Genomic DNA, 20,350 nt, shown 5'->3' with positions numbered 1-20,350 from the left:
AAGAAAGATGCAATTAATAACACTAATAACTACTGTTAAAAAGGTGTTCCCAAATATCTCCTGATATGGACTACTGTTAATCACCTTCTTTTACACTGCTGTGGTTTTCCTTTCCCAAAGGATATTTATTTGGTTTGAATCTTCTCTCAAACTTTGCAGGATGGCAAAACCATTTCTTTGGTTTAGTGTTCTGATTGTTTACTGTGGCTTTAAGGATTTTCATGTATTTACCACTCACTGCAGCACCTTCTTCACTGGCATCTTTGTTATTTTGAAATGTTCTTCATAGTGGGGATAACGTTTAATCAAAAGTGAATTGAAAGACTCAGGTCTTGGCACTTTAAAATGTGTAAATACAAGTAGGATCCCAAATCTACTGTCTGGACTACTTTTAAGTTTCTGCGGATTGAAGGCATTAAAAAGCAGCAGCAGAGGATGAAAAGTGCAAAGTTCCATTTGCCATCTCCTGACCTGGGCAGCGCAGGGCTGCGCGGCTGACGGTGCCGGGGCAGAGCGGAAAATTTGGTGATGTGAACATCCGGGGGTGAAACTGAAAGTTAAGGAGAGTGTTACATTGACAGTGCTGTGCCGGTAAACCCATCCCTTCCTGTCTGCTGGCTGTGAGAGCCAGGCCAGATTCCAAAATGCAGTCATAACAAAACGCCCCGGCAGCCACCCTTTCCAAAATTCCCATTTGTGCACATCGCAGCCACCGACGAGGAACTGCAGGAGGGACAGGGCAGCCGGCCCAGCGCCGGCCCAGCTGCGTGTGCCGCGCCGCACGTTGTCTGCAGCGGCAGCGGGGCCCGCGCGCTGACTCACCGCGGGCGCTCGACCCCGCACCGCAGACAGTGCAGCGGTGAAACGGCAACACGGCCACCGCACACACAGCGCAGCGGTGGAACCCCCGCACGCACAGCGCACCAGTGGAACCCCCCCACGCACAGCACACCGGTGGAACCCCCCCACGCACAGCACACCAGTGGAACCCCCGCACGCACAGCGCAGCGGTGGAACCCCCCCACACACAGCGCAGCGGTGGAACCCCCCCACACACAGCACACCGGTGGAACCCCCGCACGCACAGCACACCGGTGGAACCCCCCCACGCACAGCACACCGGTGGAACCCCCGCACACACAGCGCAGCGGTGGAACCCCCGCACGCACAGCGCACCGGTGGAACCCCCCCACGCACAGCGCAGCGGTGGAACCCCCCCACGCACAGCACACCGGTGGAACCCCCGCACGCACAGCGCAGCGGTGGAACCCCCGCACGCACAGCGCAGCGGTGGAACCCCCCCACGCACAGCACACCGGTGGAACACCCGCACACACAGTGCAGCGGTGGAACAGCGCCGGGCCCGGTGCCCTGCGCCCCTGCGCTGCCAGAATTCCACCGCAGGGAGCCCCGTGAAGGTGCCACTGCTGGAGCATAAGGAAAAACTGGCACGTGGACAGGAAAAATGTATAGAATGCTGTCTGTCAGTGCCGGTCCTGTAGCTCATGCTTGTCACAGCTGAATGTGAAAAAGATGACACTGAGATTACCATGTGCAAAAAGGGGTTTTTTTGCTTGAGAAGTAACAGTGAACCGCAGAGTTTTTTTTCTTGCCTTTTACATCTTTCTCCTATACGACTGGTTTCACAAGTTCCCATTAGCCTTAGCGTAATCACAAAATACAGTCCAGACTTCGCATGAGATACAAACAGAGACTCTTTCTTCAGAGTTCAATGAGCTCTGAAAAGGGTTGTCATTACGCCTATTGGGAAGTCCACCAGGTATGCAGGTACTGCGGCCTGCTCTGCTGGGTGCTCTTTTGGAAGCATGTAGGCATAATATTAAAATAACGAAAATCACATTTTTGCTTAACACTAAACTGGGTAATACATACTCAGGACAACCCCAGATGCAGACAGAAAGAACAGTGTTCCATCCTGTATTGAGGAAGTAGGAAGTTAAATCACTAGAAAAAATATAAGTGATCTTAACTGCATCAGGAAATAATTGATAAACATGCTTTAAAGTCCTTCCTTTTTTTTCCCCTCACAGCAAAATATTTCCATTATCATTCCCTTGATTACTGCAGACTGTGAGCAAAGGCAACAGCTATGCTGACGGTGATTTCTCTTTCTCCCTCGTCCGGAGCCGGTGCTGGGGCCTGTTTTCTCTGCTACAGCCTCCTCACCCTCCTGCCACCCTCCCCACGGCACCCTGGACGTGTGCGACGCGGGTTCTGCTCGCGCTCCCGTGCTGGCCCCAGTGACTGCTTCTCGTTCTTCTCTCGCCTTACTTGACCCATCCCCCGTGTGAGCGCGTTCCTGACCCGGCGACGCCGTGTGCTGCCGTGCACGCGCTCAACAGACACCGGCCCGCTCCCCTTCGACCTGGCTCAACAGAAATTGGTCCTGGGCACAAGTTGAGCCAGTGTTTGCATTCCCCGATTCCAGCCCAGAGACTCTGGCTCTGAGGAACAGGGACCGCTTGGGACGTCCAGAGAAGGATGGATCAGCACCCACTTCTGTTTCCTCACTGGGAGACAACCATGAAGCTGAATTCCAAGGGGACAAGACCAGGAGAAAATAGGAGCATACTCATAAACCACATTGTCTTCTGGAAGTGTACTGCTTCCTTATCTACTGCCATTAAGTCATATGCTTTCTTTATGAAGCAATTGCAACTCATTCTCCTTCCATAAAAAGCCTGTGATGTTGGTTGGCTGCAGAATGGTAAAACGAATCCACATCAACCCATTATCAAAACTGGGGGCACTCTCCTGCTGCACTCTTTACAACGTTTGCAGCAGTTGATCTGCTTAACATTGAGAAGGAATCATTGGCCATCTTGGTCATTTGCTCCAAAAACCTTACAATGAGTACACTAAACAGTCCACACAAATAAAAATGAAGTGTTTTGAGCTACCTGATCTGCATATTTACCATGTCTGTCTTTCCGTCTGGTCATTCTTCTACCCAGGTCTCTGGGATCTTTCCTCTCCATGATTCATTTCTCCTAAGTGACCAGCAGGAAGCTTTTCTCAAAAGCTGTTTGACAAGAGAAGGGATTAAATGCGTGAGTAGATCAAGAAGGAAACAGCCAAACGAACGTTTCTCACACATAAACGCTCAGTCTCGTTCTGCTGATCACATTGCTGATCCACCTTTTGTACCACCTGACTGTGGTTCTGCGCTATCGCTAAGCCAACAGACAAGCCTGTATTCTGGAAACTGACACCCCAGACCCGCTCTGCACCGTCTCGGTTTTCAGTGGTCGACAATCCATCCTCACACAACTCCCGTGGCTGGAATGGAGTCAGTAAAGGAAGTCCCACGCCCAGGACTGCGGGACAGGCAGGGTGGAAGGGGGCCCGGCCGCCATGGGGCCCAGGCCCCGCTCCAAACCGGGCAGCTCTGGGCTCAGACCGGGTTGCTCAGGGCTCGGTCCAGCTGCTCTAGAAAGCTCCCAAGGAAGGGACTGACAGCGTGTGTGTGCGACCCGCTCTGGCGTCGCGGGGAAAGGCGTCTCCTGGTACCCAGCCTGGGCTTCCCAGCCTGTGCCCAGGGCTTCTCAGAGCACACGCCGCACCGCACTGCTGCAGCGAGGGGGCGCGGGGAGCACGGCCACCCCGGCGAGGGAGCCGGTGCACACTGTGGACTTCGCTGCAGTGACAGGAATAGGAACATTTTTCTTCAAAAGCATGTTCTTGCCTCATCTTGTTTTTATAATGATTAATTTTGGCTTAGTCATCTGAGACCTGGCAAAAGGGAACGTTAAGGGGAATTCTCTGTAACTCCACAGCACTGTCCGTAGGGTTGGAGCAGCTCACAACAGCGCTCTGACCAGCACAAGCTCCAAACCACTACGTTATTTCCTTCTCTCACGTACCAGCTTCTAAGATGTAATTACAACCTGAGAATTCTCCAGAAGAACACGTTGTTCATGTTCCTGGTAGGGCTTTTGAGAATCAATATTGCTGTTATTTCCACAAAGTGTCAAACCCCTCATCCAACACAACATCTCTGGTCCTGATTTCCTCCCATGTTTTTGCTTTTCAAATCCTTTTTTTTTCCAGTGGAGGAGCAAATCTGTATGTACGGGAGACAGATGACTGGCATTGTGAAATGACTCCCAGCGATAAGACACATATCCTCAGAGTTAACAATGTCCTGATTCGGTAAAACGCCCAAGTCAGGAAAGATGACTTCTCAAGTGCGTAAGGACGCCCCGGCTTCTGCCCACGCAGTGGCCGGTAGCTCTGGAGAAAGAGCCACGAACCGATAGCTCGTGCTTGCTCCTGGTAGGCTTTTGTAATAAGTTCCTCTTCTCAGATCAGCTCCTACCCCGTTCGATGACCATTTTGCAAAAAAGCACACCACCCCAAGTCCAATTAATTAGCAGAGGTGAATGCAGCATGGAGAATGACTGCTCGTTTTCACCAGAGGTGTTCCAGGTCAGTGTTGGCACACAAATGAACACGGTATAGACTAATGATCTGCAATCCATCGAGTAATTTTTAAATAGACTGCAGATTTTAATATTGATGAAGTTGAAAAGGAGAAAAAGGAAATGTAATTCTTCAGCACAGAAGACAGGAGCATGGCTTTGCACGGCTACTTTTCCAAAAGAGCACCTGAGCATGGGAAATGAAAGCAACTAATTAGTGGTCCAAGAGACTTGGGAACCCTTTCTGCCTCGCCCTCCTTGAGCGGCCGTGCCCAGCGCGACGCCTGTGGCCTGCGAACCCCAGACGCCCTCCCCAGCACAGCCACCCCCCGCACCGAGCCCGCTGCCAGAACCGCGCCAGCACAGCCGCTGCCCTGCGCATTCCGGCCAGCAGCACTACGCACCGCACCTTCTCCAAGTATTCCAGGCAGTGAAAATGGCGTGAAACGGTGAGCGCTCACTGAAGCTCACAGGAGTCCTTCCCTTTGGCTTCAGAGGCTTTGGCTCAGAACCCATGAAGACTAAACATCCTGACAAGTAATTATCTAGAACTCCTTTGTTCTCACGGATCAAGACAGAACGTGACAGTGCATAAGGGCAAGACTGATGTCTCCCAGCTTTTCACAGACAGTCTCTATGAATCCCAGACGTTCTTACGAGTGTTATAAAGTTCTACAGAGCAAATTTACAGAATTATGATCTGTGATTTTTTCAGATACTTGTTAAATTGAAAACACTTTCTAACTAGTAAATCAAAAAAATCCCATAAACTTACAGTACAATAAAATCAGCTGATAACAGGTTCTGTTTGGTACCCAATCTATTCCTCTCAAAGTGCCTTTGTCAGATGAAAAGAGTTTATGGTTCTGTTTCTCTCTCGACCAAACATATATTTCATTCAAATTACTTTTTATGCTAAACGTGACTCATATTGTATACAGTCTTTGTATTATTACATTAGCTATAAAACCTGCACCTGTGTTTATCAATTAAGTTTGAGGATAATGAACAAGTTATAGAGGGCCCGGCAGGGAGACGAGTCCGGGCCCCGTGGGGGTCTGTTCCGCACTGCACGCTGCAGTTTGACTCACTGCTTGGTGACCTCTAAGAAGAAGAGGGAAAACCAGAAAATAAAAGAGAAAGCAGCCCTGGTAGTTGCACCACTGTGGAAAACAAAATACTCTATTTTTAGGCACAAAAGATGAGTCCCCAGGTCGCTGAGTCCCAGGGAGGCGTCTCCAGCAGACACAGCCCTTGCCTGTGACCACCACCATGATTTAATGTTTTCCAGACTAGTAACTTCTGTTTGTTTTGAAACAGTTTTCCTTGTTCCTTGTTCCACGCCATCTGAGATGCAGCTGACTCTCTGTGGACCACAGAACTCCTGAGAAAATGAAAGTAAGCCTGAGGAAACCCAGATCCTGTGTGACGTTACCCAACACTAGCCCAGTCAACCTAACCGCTTCAAGAACCTAGTGTCGGTTCTCTGTCTTCTCAAATCCATTCTGTAGAATGGCAGGAAATATTAATCAAAACTCCATTTTTAATCTTCTTTCAAGAAGGATACAAAAGACTAGGCAAAAAATAAGCTGTAATAATAAAAGGACACGAAGTGCCCTGGTTTCTAAACAGCCGGAGCTGAACCCTGCAGAAGGAAGCACACAGGTACCGAGGCAGCTCGACCGAGTGCTGTGGGGTGGCAGCTGAAAGGAAACATGCTATGAGGTAGCGAAGCACCCAGACAAAGCTGCCTCAGAAGTTACTGACAAAACAAACACACAAAATCAAGCGAACCCTTTTCAAGAGGCACCCAGGCCGACAGTTCCAGCACAGGGAAGGTGACTTCTCAGGCCTCACAGTTCACAGGTAACCAGCAGTTCCAGAACCTCCTCTTGGTGCGGCGCTGGCTTAGCCGGGCGCGCGGGACCGAGCCCGAGGTGTGCGCTGCCTCTGTCTGCTTCGAGACGTTTGAAACCCCACGATCCTGAGCGTCTCTTCCAAAGCGATTCTATGATTCTATTTTAAATATCAAACACAATGATGAGGAAAACAGAAAATATTCTTCAAAGAACAGGGTTTTTTTTAAGTTAATGTGTCTGCCCTGATTAATCACAAGCTGAAAGGAGTACTTGATGACTCGTGTATACTTCAGTTAGCACTATTTCATAAAACCTGGCTTGACAGAAGTATAAGATAAATTAGTCAAATAATACAAAAGTTGAAAGATGCAGCAGCTGGCTGGTGCTCAGGAAGAACCAGAGTGCCTGGGACAGCAGGAGCCGGCAGGACAGGAACGGGGTGAGCGGGCAGCAGGATGGCGCCGAGCCATCGCTGTGTACCATCATTGTGTGACATCGCCGTGAGCCATCGCCATCACCTGTGCCATCGCCATCGCCCGTGCCATCACCTGCTTTAGGACACAGCTCTCAGCAAAGAGACTCTTCAGACGGTTCAAACAAACTCACGCTGGCTTGGCTGACACCGAGGGACGCTACACTGCGGAGCATAGAGCTCTGAGACCCGTTCTTACAGTTGAAGGTCAAGGACTCCCATAATGAACGGATATCATATTGAATGTCTAAGCCTCACAGCCCCTGTGCTGCCCGTTTGGGTTGTTTTATCAGAGCTTTAGATGAAAGCACAAAGCTACCCACAAATAGGAAAATTTCCCTTAAGAAAAGATCACAGTGACTATTATTTGTTTATCAGAAATAGCGTGCACAGTTTTTCTTTATAGTATTACAGTAAAGATCGCTTCCTTATGACATTTGAAAATGAGCCAAACACCAGAGAAGGGATGTTTTTGTTCAGCATCAAATTCTTAAGCTCACGTGCTTCTGAAGAAAAAGCAACGCCTGTGACATAACGAAACGTGTGAAGAAAGTTTACAAAGTGCTGGTGCTAAAGAACGGTTTAAAGAATGTCCAGTTATTGACTTAGGATTCTGTTCAGTACACACAGGGCTCAAATGACCTTCAGTGGCAATAGTGAATTGAAATCAGTAACACCTCTGACATAAGAATGTGATCAGAGATATATACATCTATTTAGCTATGTGAAGCACAGAGTGCTATTCTCTATTTTAAATAAACCACAAACTTACAATTTTTTCCACACCAAAACCTGATACCAACAAATTTAAAAAAGAAAATTCGAATGATCTGTTTCTCCGTACTTCAAGAATTAAAAGCGTGATCCCAATCTATTGAACAGAAGTCTCCCAACTGACTTTTCCTTGTTCTAATGTTTGTCTTGTATAACAAGCCTCCTGTGAAAACCTCTCTCTAGTTTAACCGGTGGAGTTGTCTGTCCGCAACCTTTGAACAGTTTAGTCCATTCAACTCCTCTGATTGTCGAGGAGAACTTAGGAGAAGTTATTGACCCAAGGTCTTACAGTAACAAGATGCAAAACGGTAGTTATATCACTTCTGTAAACACCCTGACAACGAGTGGCCAGGCGATGCCAGCCATGGGGCAATGCCAGCCATGGGCGATGCCAGGCATGGGGCGACGCCAGCCGTGGGCGATGCCAGCCGTGGGGCGATGCCAGCCGTGGGGCGACGCCAGCCGTGGGGCGACGCCAGCCGTGGGGAGAGTGTCACTGAATGCTCAGGACAGGAGTGCTTATCAGCGCGGCCAACCAAAGCCATGGCTTTGGAGCAGCCTCCCGATGAGCCCTTTATCTTCCCACTGTCGCACATACCCAGCAACAGGCCAGTACTTACCAGAACTGGCATGATATACGAGCACAGAAATGGGTTCCTCATTTCAAGAAAAAGAAACTAAAACCTGGGAGTAGCCTTGTTCCTTTTTACTGACATTATCCTTGTTTTGCATCAACAGCTCAACAAACATTGCAAGCTATTTTCTTTTAAACTTTGCAACAGTAATTACAGCATACAACACAGCCTCTTCGACCACCTATTACTTAACTTGCACCCAAGCTTTTGATTTGCAGAGATTCTGGATGACTGACTGTGGAAACAAACGCCCCAGTCTGTTTGGTGTTGATATCTTCGTTGCAACTGCTGCCAGAGAACCCTGACGGAGACCGGCCAAGGAAACACTCCCCTGTGAGCAGCAGGAATAAAGTCAGGCCTGCGACGAAGTGTTCCCTGTGGCAGGCCCAGTTAGAGCCAGCGGCAGCTGATCACGGGCACAGGGCACTGACACCGGACGGACACTTGGGTGGAGCGGAGAATGGCTCCGAGGCCGAGTGCTGCTCAGAGGTGACCCTGGGTACCGATGAACTGAATTTACCGTATTGACTTGTGAGTCAAACAGGCTAGTGAGCAGTAAATTAGGGCAACTCCACGATTAAATGACTTCTGACTAGAAGTTTTCTGAACAATAATTTGGGTCAAAAGTATTGAAGCTCTGCCTAAATCCTTTTCAGAGTGCAGGTTCTCATCTACATCTGGGCTAGTATTAAACACCTTTGCCTCAACTTATGCTGCTGAAGAACAGAATTTGTATAATATCTTGAAAAGATAAAGGCCTCAGCTATGCAGCTGAATGACTCCAGGCCAGTTATCAGGTAAATGAGTCTGTCTTAGACATCGAGGTTACTTTCACTATTACAAGGAAATAAGTAGTTGTTTGCATTGTGTCTCTCACTACCAAGAAATTTAGCTGTTCCATAACAGAGTAAATAAAGTTATATTCACATTATGTTTCCATTCTGTTCAAAGGTTTGTTATTTTGAAAACCAGATTATGTTTGCATACAAAGAAGAAGTTACTCTGACATCTCATCATGCCCCACAACTGACTGACTGCCGTCAAAATATTTAGTCACGGTGTCTCCTGCCTCAGCGACCACGTTCCCCACTGCGCCCCAGTCAGAACCGCATGTGCTACCAGGCTCCAAGGACTAAAATTCACAGACCCTGGTCCTACCGTATCAGTTACATCTACCATACCTTTGGTCCCATGTTCCCATAGCTCAGCCGGCACCTCAGGCATTCGGAGCTGCAGACATGCCATAGTTGCGCCTTCTAGCTCCTTGGGGCTGTCCCTCTTGAACTATCCATAAATTAAATAACAGGCATATAAGAATGGTTTAGATACATACGATTATCCTATTTACTAACTGAACAAAATACGATACCTCACACGACACGAAGCACGACAACGAAAGCCATGTCCTGGCGGGCACTGGACCGGCTGCCCAGGGCAGCGCGGGGCCCCCTCCCTGCGGGGCTGAACGGCCGCGCAGACCAGGCTCTCGGGGACATGGGGTTCTGGTTGGACTCAAGGGCCTTAAGGGTCTCTTCCAACCAAAATTCTATGCCTATTGCTATTATCTTCCAGACATATTTAGATTATAAGCCTATGGTCTTTTGCAACATGTTTTACAGCACTTAGTGTAGTATGGTCTGTTTAATGAACAGGACTACCATAAAACACCCTGAGGGAAAGTAAATGTAAGATAGATAAACATATTTAAAAAAGAAGACAGATGAGCATACTTTTAAAACCTATTTTAAAAAGGACAGTAAACATAAGCAAGCACTTCTGATGTACGTCCAGGGGTTAAAACCCCTCCTAGCCGCAGACACTCTTGTGAAGCGGCAGTTGAGCGCCCTGGCGCGGGGGCTGGCACTGCCACCTGCAGGCGCCGCGGCAGCCAGGAGCACGGCTCGGCCGGCACAAGGAAACTATTCACCCCACAGTTCGTTTTGTTTAGGATACCTAGTATTCCTATTGAGTTTTCCCTGATAAAAATCTGTTAGAGCAGAGGAAAGACGGTTTTTTAAAAAGGACATGGACTTCCATTTTTAAAGGACATTTATTACACGTTGCAAAAAGCTGCAAAGGCCTTTATATCTGTGCAACATTGCACATTTCAGTGATTATACCGTTCACTGCGCAAATCCTGTCTAAATGGTGTCCGTTCTCATGAGAGCCTAGAGATCAGGGTGACAGGCACCTATATTTAAATAAGACAAGACAAGCATCAGTTCAAGTGCAAACCTAGAGAGCAGAATGAAGATACACCCATAGCAGACAGGCAAGTGGAAAATACTGTGGTTCAAGTTTCAGAAGCGTTTGAAGTTGTTGTGGGCACACCGTGCACTCAGTGCCCCTGCGTTCGTGTCTGCTGCTGGCTGAAAACCAGAGCCGTGCTCAGGTCGCACCTCTGCAAACGCACCCCTGGTTCTGGCAGAGGCTGATCTGAGCCCCCTCGATGAGAACGGGACACAGGGAGTCCTGCTGCCGAACCGCCGGGCAGTGCTGTGCCACAGGCCACGGTGCCGCGGCAGTCCGGGCCCGACAGTGCATCCCAGGCCCCAGCAAATCAAAGAGACCTGCCCTGATCCTTGGAGCGTTTCTCGGGTTTGCAGGCTCCCAGGAGCTTCGTGCTCATCCAGGTTCAGTTATTTCGGATGAGACGCTGTAATTCAGATACGAATCACACACAGGGCATCACTTATTTGTTAGTGACTTGTACTCCCTTCCACTTTTATTCTCAGTAAGCCTTCCCGAGAAGCTCCGTGTTACTCAAATCTTAGACAAGTTTGGGCTTTAACTTAAAAGCTGGTGATTATACAAGCTAATACTGTGAACCTAGACTGTGCCTTTTAATCTACAGACTCATGTAGCTTCATGACATCCCAATGAGATATAAATTATTGTATTTGCATTATCTAGGAGAAAACTCCAGGCAATAACTAAAATATAGTACTGAGTTTACTGCAGGGCCTCTCCGGACGTTTACCAAGGACGTTCTTGTCTTCATCATTCCTCTTCTACTTCTGTTTTTTATACTAAAAAAAAGAAAGAAAGAAAGAAAGAATTACTTGTGGGAAACAGCCCATAACAACGTAATAGTTCATGCTGACAAGGATTTACAGCCCTCTTCGTGATCTACATAAAATTATCTCGGTTTCCTTTAAGTTAGATTGAAATTTGATAGGCTTTCCCCCTGCAGTACAAACCCATGTCTCTTGGCAGGTCTCCGCAGCTCACTCGCCAGCTTCCCAAGGCTTGCCTACCGGCTCTGCAGCAGAACCAGAACGAGGGAGAATACAATCAGATTCAGGCACGGACAGTTATTTACTAGGCTGGAACTGCTGGGATTTGCCTACTGCTATAATTTTATATTCTATGATTAATCTATGCTTGCTCCTGTAATAATTCTCATGTGGATTTCATGGGCTGGCAGACAGAAGGACTTAACGGTCATTTAGTAAATTAAATCACAGGTATTTAGAGCAAGCTGAACTTCTGACTCGTTTCCTCAGACTCTGCGAAATGCATGTTAGCACGTTAACATGCTCCTGCGCAGACTGCAGGCCCAGGTGACCCCCAGCTGCCTGAGGAGAAACCATCTTCATCCTGTGCTTTAAGAACCAGTTTGGGTGGTGTCGGTCAGTGCTGTGACACAAGAGGCGGAGTTTTGCCAGCTCCGTGCCCAAGCCCGCTCTGCAGAGCCACGGGCAAGGCCTGAGGAAGAAACAATTGTCCTGGGAGTTCACATAAGCTACGAGAGGACAGAAAGCTGTCAGGAGAGCAGCTCATGCACAGCAGCAAACTGTGGCTTGCAAAATAGCATCTTTTTTCCCCCATAATAGAGTTATAACAGACACCACTGCTGAATTTTAATGTAATTCTTCATGGAAATAAAGATGTATACAGAGACCAACTTAAAGCATCATCAGTTCTGAAAACACAATTAAGTTCATATCAACAAAGAAGAATTTTTAAACAAGAATTATCACACTCATAAACCCCAGTGGGTATTTCCCTTCAGCCAGACATTTCAGCGTCCAGAACAACACGTTTGCTGTTCCCAACTCGCTTTCCAGTGTGTTACTTGATCTGAACTGGGACAATCTGATGTGCTTACTTTATTCATGACCCAGTCAGCATCTTCAATGGCCCTCTTAATAATCTGCTGGATTCGCTCGGGATCGTCTTCATCTGCGTGAACTTTGAAACTCTGCAACATAAAGTGTCACACTGAGCAGGAATTCAATGCAAATATAATATCATATGAAGTATTTTACTCCTTTCATCCGTCATCAGCAAAAACCACCAGAGAACTTCAATTCAGGACAATGGAAATTGTCTGGTACGTTAAAACTAGAAAGAGACAGGACAACAGTATCATCAAACGCATGAAATTATTTCCATGTGAACAATTAGATGAACAACTCCCCAGCGGGGAGTTGGGCCAGGAGATATAAATGTAGATAAATGACTGACAAGAAACCAGTAAGTCACCATAAAATACGTGTTCAGTTGAGTAAGAAAGTATTGTTCACTTTCTTGTCTAACACAAGAATCAGACATGAAAGCCGAGACAAATAGGTTTCGGATTCAAAGCAAACAAGAAGAAATGCTCCTTCACACACCCCAGGATAATCCTTCAAAGCCGTTAGTGTTTCACACTTGCAGAAGAATACATCTTTAAGTGCCAGGAGTTATAAAAAGTTGGTCCAAACAGCAGGAGGAGAAAATAACCCCACAACAGGGAATTGCAGCAAGAGAAGCGGCGCGTCCCTCACCTGCCTGACGGCGTGTCTGTAGTGCTGCCGGGCGCCCTCCTCGGGGAGCCGCCTGCAGCACCGCAGCAGGTACCGGTACAGCTGCAGCGAGGTGCGCACCCGCTCCGCGCCCGGCAGCGGGGCCATCCCCGGCCTCTGCGCCTGCGGGGAACAAAACCAGTCGAAACGCCTCATGAATTTTGTTCAAGACACGGAAATAAAAGTGTAGTTTTACAACAATGAAAACAGGGCCAGCAAATCACAGGTTAGCAGCATAACTTGAAGAAACTTTAGAAGAAAACACAGTATGAAATGAATCACATCTCAGTTTATGGAGAGATGGGGCTTAGTTGTCACTGATCAAGGTACTGAAATACCACAGTGTGCGGTTCATGCCAGATCACTTTCTGATGGTAGTATTACTGTGTGTTGCAATATTCATTTTTTCCTAGCTTAAAGGAGTCCCGCACTGTAAACTGCTGTCGCTCCCCAACGCAGCAGCGCTGTTGCTAACGCAGCAGCGCTGTCGCCAACGCAGCAGCGCTGTCGCTCCCTAACGCAGCAGCGCTGTCGCTAACGCAGCAGCGCTGTCGCTAACGCAGCAGCGCTGTCGCTCCCTAACGCAGCAGCGCTGTCGCTAACGCAGCAGCGCTGTCGCTAACGCAGCAGCGCTGTCGCTAACGCAGCAGCGCTGTCGCTAACGCAGCAGCGCTGTCGCTAACGCAGCAGCGCTGTCGCTAACGCAGCAGCGCTGTCGCTAACGCAGCAGCGCTGTCGCTAACGCAGCAGCGCTGTCGCTCCCCAACGCAGCAGCACTGTCGCTAACGCAGCAGCGCTGTCGCTCCCTAACGCAGCAGCGCTGTCGCTAACGCAGCAGCGCTGTCGCTCCCCAACGCAGCAGCGCTGTCGCTCCCCAACGCAGCAGCGCTGTCGCCAACGCAGCAGCGCTGTCGCTCCCCAACGCAGCAGCGCTGTCGCTCCCCAACGCAGCAGCGCTGTCGCTAACGCAGCAGCGCTGTCGCTAACGCAGCAGCGCTGTCGCTCCCCAACGCAGCAGTTTTCTGCTCGAGCAGCCCTCACTCAGATCCACTCGTTTCCAGTGCTCTCCTTGAGCACCCTCGGGGTCTGTCCCATGGCGATCCTGCAGAACGAGGATGCTCTGCTGGGATTCAGCACTATTTCCTAGTACTGTCACTCTCTCTAGAATGCTTTATGAACTGGCCTATTAACTGTCAGGCTTTAATGTGACAGCTGGCTTTTTGGTTTTTGGGGGTTTTTTTGGGGTTGTTTTTTTGGTAACAGGAAAAGAACAAACCTAACAAGTTTCACCTCCATAACTATACTTGCATTTTGTAACAATAAGTCCACCCAAGCTCTATGAAGTGCTAATCAAATACTGTAAGTGACTTGTCATTTAACAGATGGTTACCATCTGGGGAGAACTACATTAACATTTGGAAAAAAAGCACTTTTACATCACTACTTTCAAGAATAAAGATAATAAATAAGTAACTGAATAATAAAGTAGGTGTATGGCATTATTTTAGCACCTGTTATGGTACTTACTCATCATTTGGAATATTTTTTCCCTTTTCTTAAGTAATTTAAGTCCTTCGGCCAAATTTATTTCAGAATAGAACGGGATGACATCTATCCTACATTGATTTTCTGAATCTACGTATCTTTTGTCAAAAATAACATCTTGTAGAACGAGAGGGCAGAGCTTCTTGTGTCCAGTAAGAGTGAAAAGAGCCTGGCGACATCAGCATTATTATCTGTCTTGGACTTGTGCCCATGCTCTTCAGCTAAGGACTCCGGCTCTATCATGGCAGGTACTTTATCTACATCCACACCCACCTAATGCCGACGTTTGTGCCGTGAGGAGTGCCGAGGCCGCCTAGCGCCACGGTGCGGGGAGGCAGGACGGGCAGAGGACGGTGCCGCACAGCCGGCACCCGCGGCAGGGGCCGGCAACGCGGGGGCGTGAAGGACCTGCACACAGCGCGAGTCACGGCAGCGACCGGTACGGAACCCCCGAGAAGGGCTCTGCAACACAGATCTCAAAATGCATTTGGGGACTGGAGCCAGTTTGTTGAGTTGTTTCTAGGCTTTGATGTGTAAACTCATCATATGTCACTGTGTTCTAATTAAACCTAAGTGGTGCAATGGATTTCCTGTCACACAAGCACATTTCCCTCGTGTGTCGGGAATGCATAGGACAGCTTGTTTCAGCATGAAGAAACTAAGCTATGGGAGAGAGCAAGAAACCAGAGCCACGGAAACATGGAAGGATTAAACCGATCAATGGAATTGGAAATGTTGTTTCACTATAGATAATTAGGAATTTTCCACTGCAGTAACTTTTCACGGGAAAACAATGAGCTGTTGAATCCAAATCATGTGGCAAATACGTCTACACTGATGGATTTCAGAAACAAAATCCTTCCCCTTCCCAGAAATACTGAACCAGAGGATGCGAAGACCGAGGCTTTCACCAGGTGCGGGGCTCCCATGCTGATGGAGAAGAGGCGCCCTGAGCTCTGCCGCAGGCCCACAGCCGCAACAGCGCTACAAAGCGCGTGACGCGGGTGAGCTGCGCAGGGCGCTTCACCGCCGCCGATCCGCATTTTCTGAGCACGTCACTTCACAGCACTTGCCATTTTGCTGGGCCAAGAAAAAACTCTCGACCTCCCAAAATCTGGCTATAACACTGACTAATAATGTAAATATCTTTCTCATAACTTAAATATCGTGCATAGCACAACAAACAAGCTATCTAAACCAAGAACTGTTGAGTCAGAAATAAAATAATCCACTAATTGTGCTTTTCTGGAGCGGATGACTGTATAATGTCCCAATCAGAAGGCTGAAATCCCATTTGCATTTAGATAAAGCCCTGTTTAAGAGGAGACAAGTACAAAAGGAGACACTGAGACTATTGTGGCATTTCTCTGCATTGCATAATCGTTTACATTCCTGATAATGACATTCAGATAGTGAAGCAAAGGCTGACCAAAGCCAATTAATCCTGCACTGCGCATTAGCCAGCCTGTCAATTGACCCAGTGTACAGCTGACCCCGGCGACACCGATACGCCGCTGCTCTCGCCTTCGGGTTGTTCTGCTGCTGCACCGGTTTGCAAGCAAATCCCTGTGGTTCAACAGGCAGAACCTCAGTCCCTTCAGAGCAGTTAAGCAGCCCCAAAGCTGGGCTGTAGAGACTGCAAGCGCTGATTAAAGGACGGCAGGAGTTACCTGAGCTGTTGCTGTGTACAGGTTGGCTCCCTCCTCCCCCCACTTTACAGGCTGGAGATGTGTTTGCTCAAGACCTCAAAGTATTACATCTTTACAAGCCTAACTCAGGTATTTACAATTCCCTATCCTAGTCAAACCTCATGCTATCTAATGTATTGATGTTATAGTATCGCAGTAAAGCGGCACAGCAGCATTATGTCCATTTTCAGCAAGGAGGGCCCAGGACAGGCCTGGACTCCACTCACAATTTGGCCACTTCGGTGACACGAAGCCGGGCTGGGCCATCTGATCCTATGCTCTACTGTTGGCTCTGTGCTACTGAAGGTACCTGAGGGACCAAAAGCTGGAACCGGAGCTTGCAGCTGGCTCCAGGCACCTGCTCCAGGCTCTGTTAGAACTGATAACACCACACGTTCAAGAAGTAATTCCTCAATTAAAAAGAAAAAATAAACAAAGCCCATAGTGTCTCACTGGGTGTTATCGAGAAGCAAAAAGTTCACTTTGCAGACCAGGATTAAGCAAGCGAACTCTGTAAAAATGAACAAACCCCACCACAAACGCAGAATGTCTTTAGAGCAGCATTAGTTTCACTTAGGGAGATGCTTCAGAATACTCCCAGCAGTACAAGTGTCCATAAAACTGCAGAGAAATGGACTGGGGTTTGTTTTGTTTCAAACATAGGTGTGACTTCAGTTATCTTGGGAATTTGGTGTTGCACTTGGAACACCTTATATAGTTATCTTATTTAAGGTGCCAAAATTATTTGGCCTCCTTGGAAATGTAAATCTAAGCGTCCAATAACAGACTCTGAAAGAAAAATAAATCACTAGTGAAATTACTATTAAAAATTCATAGTCAAGTTCTGTAGCCTGGCTCATCATGTCTTCACTGGACCTGCTTTTATTAGTACGAATACAGCTTCCAAAAGTGGTATTTGTGCAAAATGAGACGGTAACATTTTCTGCACAGGAAAGTAATAATCAAACTGCCAAAATAGGAATGTAATTGGCAGCCTCTCCAAACCTCTTTAACCACAAACCATGGTGGTTCGTGTCATGCCATCGGCCCCGGAGCACACCCCAGCAGACTGCTGCTGCGCAGGACTCCGACTGTGCTCCCGGGGCCTGGCGGCAGCAGCCCTCGCTTCCCGGTGCCAGCGGGCAGGTACAGGCAAGGCCAACGCCCGGGCTCCGAAACGCGCCCCCAGGCACCGCAGCAGAGCGGCAGACCCTCCTGGCCCCTCCAGCACGTCCTTGCTCCGTTTCCCAGCAGGTCAGAGCACAGGGACTCGCGCTCCCCGGTCCTGCCGCCCCAGGCAAACCGGCCCCGGTGCGGCTGCACGAGTGGCACTGGCTGCAGACCCCCGCGGACCCGCCGTCCCTTGGGTGAGCACGGACAATGCTCCAGCTCTTGCTAACAGACGCAGCTCTGCAGCACGCTGGGCCTTTATGAAGATCTGCTGCTGTGAGGTGATCACTTCTGACGAGCTGCGGCCTGTCATTGTTGTGGATTTTGTCCTTTCTAAACATGATCTGTAAAGTCCAACTGCGTGAACGGTGACAGTCAGTCTAGCTCTGTTCGCTTCTATTTCTGCTCTTCTCTGCCTGATGCTTTGCACGCAGGGCAAATGTTTTATCTCACCCTCTCATTTGGTATCACAAAGCAGAGACACGTCATACATCAAACGCAGCAAATAAAACATTGAGACTTCTGCAATTTAACACCAGGGAGGAACATGCTGCCCAGCCCACACTGAGGCCAGATTACCCTGTTCTGGATAATTAATAAGCATGCTCAGACTAATTTGAGTCATATTCTTCAGAGCACGCCCACTAAATGCCGAGTTCAGGCAGCAATGGGGGACAGGAGTCTCCCCGGTTCGGGTGCAATTCGCACCTCCCTGCTCACTCTTCAGCTGGCAATGGCTACTCTGCCTAGGGAAAACTCTGAAAGGCAGTCTCAAATACCTTGATCTTCCTGGCTGCAAACTGCTCCGTTCAACTTCTGTTAACAGGAAATTTGTTCTCTGTGGCCAAATCTGTAAGTATTTACCTTTGAGATCACACCTGAATATGAATTGAGTTGTATCTTAGTGCCATCAGCTTTAAACCAGACCTGCCTGTTCACTCCTTCCTTTCTCATGGACTGTATTTTGACACGTTCCAGTGCTCAGTTCCACTCGAGCAATCATGGGTCTCCCTACTATTTTATGATGGTTAATACAACTTTCTGGCTGGACTTACCACCTTCTGTGCTGTTTGAATCTTCAAGTTTTTGAAAAATCTTCCAATTGGGCACAATAACCTACCACCAACTTTGTTATAGGATGGATACCTCTAAACATTCTTCTAGTGCAAACCTCATATCCAGCCTACAAGGGAGTAAACCAGCCTAACAGGGCTCTCCAGTATGACCTCTCATTGTACAGACCCACTGCCGCACATCATTTCACACTGGGGGACTGGACGGGATGATCTGCTGCGGGCCGTGCCAACCCCCAACATTCTGTGATTCCGTGATTTCCAGTCCTAACGAGACACACATAATCCCCAGACTAATGACGATGGTACTTGTGCAGTGCCCCGGTATCTACAGCGCGCCCTGTAATCGTCCTTCCCAATTTACATTATCCACTACCGCAGCACCAAGAACAACCTGCTGTCTTTCATTATTTCAAAACCACACCTACTGAAATTTAGCATCTTCCAATCCTTTGCCCCCAATGTGAGGAATAATCTGAGCCAGAAGGCTGCCTGGCACAAGCCGTTTCTGCGGTGCAGTTATGGATGAGTTCGCCCCACCACATCCTGAGCAGAGACGCCTGCTCGCGGGGGAACCGTTGATAAGCAGCAGCATTACAGAACATTTACGTCCAGGAGCCTTTAGCCTCTTAAGGGGGATTTTAACTTGTCCAGTTCACTAATCAGGGCTTGTTACCATACCAACAGCTAATCATGTGGGCAGATGCCCGCCACATCTTCGGGACATTTCTGAGGTCTTAAAGCCGCATCTCGAGTTTTCCCAAGAACTCTCCTGCCACTCTCCATGGCCTGGCCTGGCTCAAAGAGAGCCTGGTTCAGAAGAAAACCAAAGAGGAACTCTGGCTAGCAATGAGCTTATTGCAAAGAAACAGTCCCCAGTCCAGCAACTGGTTTGTGAGCACGGAGCCTTACCCTGGGCAGCCCCGCCGGCCGCAGGGGACGCCACCAGGGAGAGCTCCTCACAAAGCCAGAGGAGACCGGCGCCTTCTGCATGCCTTGGGCGGCCAAAGAGCCACACCAGCCCCTCGATTCCTCCAGGGACCACTCTCCCCTACATATTAGAAGATACTGTTCTTGTAGGAAGTTAAGATATTCTTTTGAGAGGAGAAGAAAAACGTTAGAGGAACTCCATTATCCAGGAAATCAGTACCTGGTTCCAGAAAGGGGGCACTTAACAATTGATGTCAGTGCTTTATGATTTGACCCAATTAAAAGAGGGAAGCAATTGAAACTACAGTTGACGTAGTGATGGCAGATGTTAGCTAGTGTAATGTATTTAAATTGCAGGCCTACGCATTGCTTGAGCACAGGGCTAGAGACGTTGTTGCCTACATTAGCTCAGTCCTTGTTTCTCTTCCATTCTGATTTAACAGAGGCTTCCAAAAGGAAAAGAGAAGCTGTGTGCTGGGAGAAGACAGTTTGGTAAATTTTAAACAGGCTTCAAAAGTACACCGATGGATCAGACTCCTACCAACCTCACCAGGCGGCACAGCTCCGCTGCCTCCCCGAGCCCGCAGCGCTGCAGGGCAGGACCCGAGCTCCCGGGGCAGAGCCCCCCGGGGCGCAGCACACGCTGACTGACACCCATCGCCACGGCAAAGTCACACACGTGCTTCAGCCAAGCACAGAAAGCACGCTTTGAGAACGTTCACATCAGTAACGCGACCTCCCTCCTCTCAGTGCTGGTCCTTGGTGCTAAGGACAAGAGCTGGTTTTGACCCTTGGCAGAGTCGTGAGCATCGCAGCAACAGACACAGCAGCCGTTCAGACATCCCAGCGCACCGTACCTGGACCATGGCTGGCGCGCAAGCAGAGAGAGCCCGAGCCTCTTGGGTCTCTGATAGGGAAAACATCAAAGGAAAGAAACCGAGCTCCAGAAAAATCAAGCCGCTTGTGCAAAGT

At 48.6% G+C, this 20,350-nt stretch overlaps 2 protein-coding genes across 19 annotated transcripts in view; both read right to left on the bottom strand.

The window, feature by feature from the left end:
- NOS2 (nitric oxide synthase 2) overlaps positions 1-9,466 on the bottom strand; it is a 31,457-nt gene extending 21,991 nt beyond the window's left edge. For 4 of the 8 annotated variants that reach the window (XM_065036595.1, XM_065036596.1, XM_065036598.1 and 1 more), the window contains exons 1-2: positions 2,939-5,228; positions 85-550 (exon numbers count right to left, since the gene is read on the bottom strand). The gene's annotated coding sequence lies outside the window, so the exon portion shown is untranslated. Of the gene's footprint in view, positions 1-84; positions 551-2,938; positions 5,229-6,236; positions 6,351-9,363 lie in introns of those variants that run through there. The other 4 variants (XM_065036602.1, XM_065036597.1, XM_065036603.1 and 1 more) reach the window with 4 other exon arrangements.
- The window catches only part of LYRM9 (LYR motif containing 9), a 31,145-nt gene continuing 16,166 nt past the window's right edge, over positions 5,372-20,350 (bottom strand). For 6 of the 11 annotated variants that reach the window (XM_065036647.1, XM_065036642.1, XM_065036643.1 and 3 more), the window contains 3 exons: positions 12,955-13,095; positions 12,294-12,386; positions 10,214-11,211 (listed from right to left, as the gene is read on the bottom strand). In XM_065036647.1, coding sequence (XP_064892719.1) covers positions 11,194-11,211; positions 12,294-12,386; positions 12,955-13,080 — 237 coding nt within the window. In that variant the 5' untranslated portion in view covers positions 13,081-13,095 and the 3' untranslated portion in view covers positions 10,214-11,193. Of the gene's footprint in view, positions 9,467-10,213; positions 11,212-11,382; positions 11,445-12,293; positions 12,387-12,954; positions 13,096-20,350 lie in introns of those variants that run through there. The other 5 variants (XM_065036649.1, XM_065036639.1, XM_065036648.1 and 2 more) reach the window with 5 other exon arrangements.

Source organism: Columba livia, chromosome 20 (assembly GCF_036013475.1).
Source record: "Columba livia isolate bColLiv1 breed racing homer chromosome 20, bColLiv1.pat.W.v2, whole genome shotgun sequence".
NCBI classification, from domain to species: Eukaryota; Metazoa; Chordata; class Aves; order Columbiformes; family Columbidae; genus Columba; species Columba livia.
The sequence above is the reverse complement of the archived record's forward strand: the minus strand, read 5'-3'. Positions and strand labels throughout refer to the sequence as shown.